Here is a 3,279-nt window from a genome sequence, read left to right as displayed (position 1 = left end):
TGTAGAATCCTTCTGGTTGCACTAGTGATGTCAAGAGATGATTGCTGTAAATATGGTTGTTGTTAAAAATTATTGATCATTATTTTGAACGATCTAAAATTTATCAGTCTGCGAAGTTATCCGGGCGTCCAAATTCCGGTATTTTGAAGATAAACGTGGGGGAGTTTTGCCAGAGAACATGCACTTGACCAATCACATGCATGTCCCTCTCTTATCTCTCTCCTCCTAAATCGCACATGCATGGTCTTCCTCTTCTCTCTCTTCCCAACTAGACACTGAACCACAAAGATCCCACCACATGCATGGTCCTCACCTACCTTTTCTCCTCCCAACCGGATACTTCGTAATTAGGATTGGATGCCTCTTGTATCATGTCCGCGAACCACGTCCAGACATAAAAACGGACATATACCAAAGGAATTTGTGGGTCGGCGTTGGAGATGCCCTTACTTTGCTAGTTGTTGATGTGATTTTTTTGTGTGCGTGCTTTGATGTTCATTTGTGTGCATCCTAAGTACGAATAGATCGTGTGTGTGCTCATTGTGTGTTTGTATCTCCTTCATACTTCATTCTAAGCTACTCGCTCTGATCGATATTAATTGTATTAGTACAACTTTATACTAAATTTGTGATAATTCATGTGGATAGGAAGGAGTAATAAAGTTCACCACTGGTTCAAAAAAAATGCATGGAATCAATCGGGTAGTGCAGTGCAGTGTACCTTTTCCTTGTATGTATATTGTATAGTATGGCTCTGTAGCATATGCGGGGGTGTCCCGTGCAAATGCATATAGTAGAATGCAAGAGGAGCAACGTTCAAGGAACCAGTTGGTTTTTCTGACCTTGATGTTTGCGACTTGCACATGCATCTGGTTCCCATTTTGTAATTAGGGTTTAGGGTGTCTCTACCTTGTCCTGTGGATCACATCGAGCGAGCCAGGCAAATAGGTACTCAGTATGGAATGGAGGTCATTACCCGTCTATAAATAGGAAGGGTTCGTGGGTATCTTGTGCAAGCCACACGACCGTGCCCTGCCTCATAGCTATCTAGGTGCAAGCAAGAGGAAGCTCGGCTTCAGCAATGGCGTCCAGAGCAGCAGCCGCCGTTGTTTTAGCCCTGGCCTTGGTCTGCGCCGCACATTCGGCAGCAGCCGCCGGGAATCTGTCCCCTGACTTCTACAAGAAGGCGTGCCCGCAGCTGGACCAAATCGTGGCATTCCATGTGGCGGAGACCTTCCGGCGCGACGTCGGCGTGGCGCCCGGCCTCATCCGCATCCTCTTCCATGACTGCTTCACCCAGGTGCGTACCAGCGTCCTCTAGGATTTCTTTCATTTAATGAAACCATAAGGTCTTGTATGTATGTATGTATGTATGTATGTATGTATGTATGAATAACCCTTATGAATACCATACCGTGGTTACAGGGCTGCGACGCATCGGTGCTCCTTAACGCAACCGACGGTGAGCAGAAGGTGGGGCCCAACCTAACACTTCGGCGGGTGGCGCTGGACCTCATCGAGCGCATCCGCAGCGCGGTGCACACCGCCTGCAAGGACAACAAGGTGTCCTGCGCCGACATCACCGTGCTCGCCACCCGCGAAGCGGTCTTCAAGGCCGGCGGGCCGCGATTCGACGTGGACCTCGGCCGCCGCGACGCGCTCGCCCCGGCGCCTGCCCAGATCAACAAGCTGCCGGGGCCCTCCTTTCCTGTGCCCCTGCTCATCCAGTCCTTCAAGGGCCGTGGCCTCGACGTGGCGGACCTGGTGGCCCTCTCCGGCGCGCACACCTTCGGCGTCGCGCACTGCTCGCTCTTCCAGGACCGCTTCAAGCCGGGCTTCGGGAACCCGCCCATCGACCCCAAGTTCGCCACGATGCTCAAGGACAAGTGTGCCAATGACTTCGACCGCAAAAAGACGCAGAGCCTCGACGTGCGCACGCCCGACGCCTTCGACAACCAGTTTTACATGGACCTGGTCGCCAAGCAGGGGCTGTTCAGGTCGGACCAGGGACTCATCGAGGACCCGGCCACCAAGGCCTTGGCCACCCAGTTCTCCCTCGACCAGCGCGCCTTCTTCGAGCAGTTCGCCAAGTCCATGACCAAGATGACCAACATGGATGTGCTCACAGGCAAGCAGGGCGAGATCCGGAACGACTGCGCCGTCCCCAACAAGCGCGTCACCGCCCACGGCGACGAGGAGGGCCATGCCGCCGACATGTGAGAGATGAAATAATCTAGTGCTCGTGAGTGAACGCTAGGATGCACGCACCATGTGTTTGTGTGTGAGTGTGCTGTGCTGTCTAGTCAATAAGACGAGTGTGCTGCTTAGTTCGTATGCTTCCTATAGCATAGGGTCGACCGAGCTTCCTTTTGCACGCCGGTGTAAGATTTTTTTTTTTTTTTTGCGGGAAACCGGTGTAAGATTTCAGTAGCATCGTAATGTCGTCTTTTAGATTTCCAAAATCGTAATGTCTCACTAAGCTGCAAGACCAGACATAGCAATCTCAGTTCTTGTGTTTTTGCTCTTTGTTTTTCATCTTTCGGTTTCTTGTTTCGCGGGCCATGCCAGGTCAGGATTTCGTTTTTCTTCTTTTTCCTTTTTCCTTTTTATTTTTATTTCCACTTTTTCTTTAATGTATTTTTACCACTTTGTGTTTTGTCTTTTTGCTTCTTGATTTCTTATTTTATAGTTTGAATTTGTTTTTAGTATATGAGCATATATTCACACTATATTGAAGATTTTAAATATATCAGATTCCTTGAAATATATTATTTCTAAAATATATTACCATTTACAAATACACAATAAAAATATTGAAATACATGATGATCATTCTTCTAAACACAATATGAACATTTCATTAATATACGATGATAAATTTTACAATACATGGTGAATATGCTGTTTAAACAGGTGATGAATATATTTCAAATATGCAACAACCATTTTTTAAATACAAGGAAAACATCTGCTAAATATGCGACAAATATTTTTCAAATATGTGATGAACATTTTTTATCAGCATGAATTTTTTTCACATATAGGGCAAACAATTATACACATAGACATAAAGATTATTATTCTTGCATAATATACTATTTAGCTTTAAATGTTTATAACATTTTATTCTTTAAACCTATGGATTTGTTTTTGAAAAACTCAGTAATAAATGGACTGACCCACCATCGTGTGCGCGCGCGCGCGTGTGTGTGTGTGTGTGCGTGTGTGTGTGCGTGTGCGTGTGTGTGCGTGTGCGTGTGTGTGTGTGTGTGTGTGTGT

The 3,279-nt window shown here is 46.7% G+C and overlaps 1 protein-coding gene across 1 annotated transcript; it reads left to right on the top strand.

Moving 5' to 3' along the window:
• The first annotated feature begins 1,003 nt into the window (after nt 1-1,003).
• On the top strand, nt 1,004-2,518 carry LOC119357249 (cationic peroxidase SPC4-like). The gene is made up of 2 exons (XM_037624245.1): nt 1,004-1,300; nt 1,426-2,518. Exons 1-2 carry the CDS (start codon nt 1,082-1,084, stop codon nt 2,218-2,220), a joined length of 1,014 nt encoding a protein of 337 aa, XP_037480142.1. The 5' UTR covers nt 1,004-1,081; the 3' UTR covers nt 2,221-2,518.
• The last annotated feature ends 761 nt before the right edge of the window (nt 2,519-3,279 follow it).

Source organism: Triticum dicoccoides, chromosome 2A (genome assembly GCF_002162155.2).
Source record: "Triticum dicoccoides isolate Atlit2015 ecotype Zavitan chromosome 2A, WEW_v2.0, whole genome shotgun sequence".
NCBI lineage: Eukaryota > Viridiplantae > Streptophyta > Magnoliopsida > Poales > Poaceae > Triticum > Triticum dicoccoides.
The sequence above is the reverse complement of the archived record's forward strand: the minus strand, read 5'-3'. Positions and strand labels throughout refer to the sequence as shown.

Excerpts from the sequence above, each read along its gene's own strand:
- LOC119357249 (XM_037624245.1), top strand. The coding sequence starts at position 1,082 with ATGGCGTCCAGAGCAGCAGCCGCCGTTGTTTTAGCCCTGGCCTTGGTC. Across the intron at positions 1,301-1,425 it reads TCCATGACTGCTTCACCCAG|GGCTGCGACGCATCGGTGCT; the intron begins GTGCGTACCAGC and ends CCGTGGTTACAG.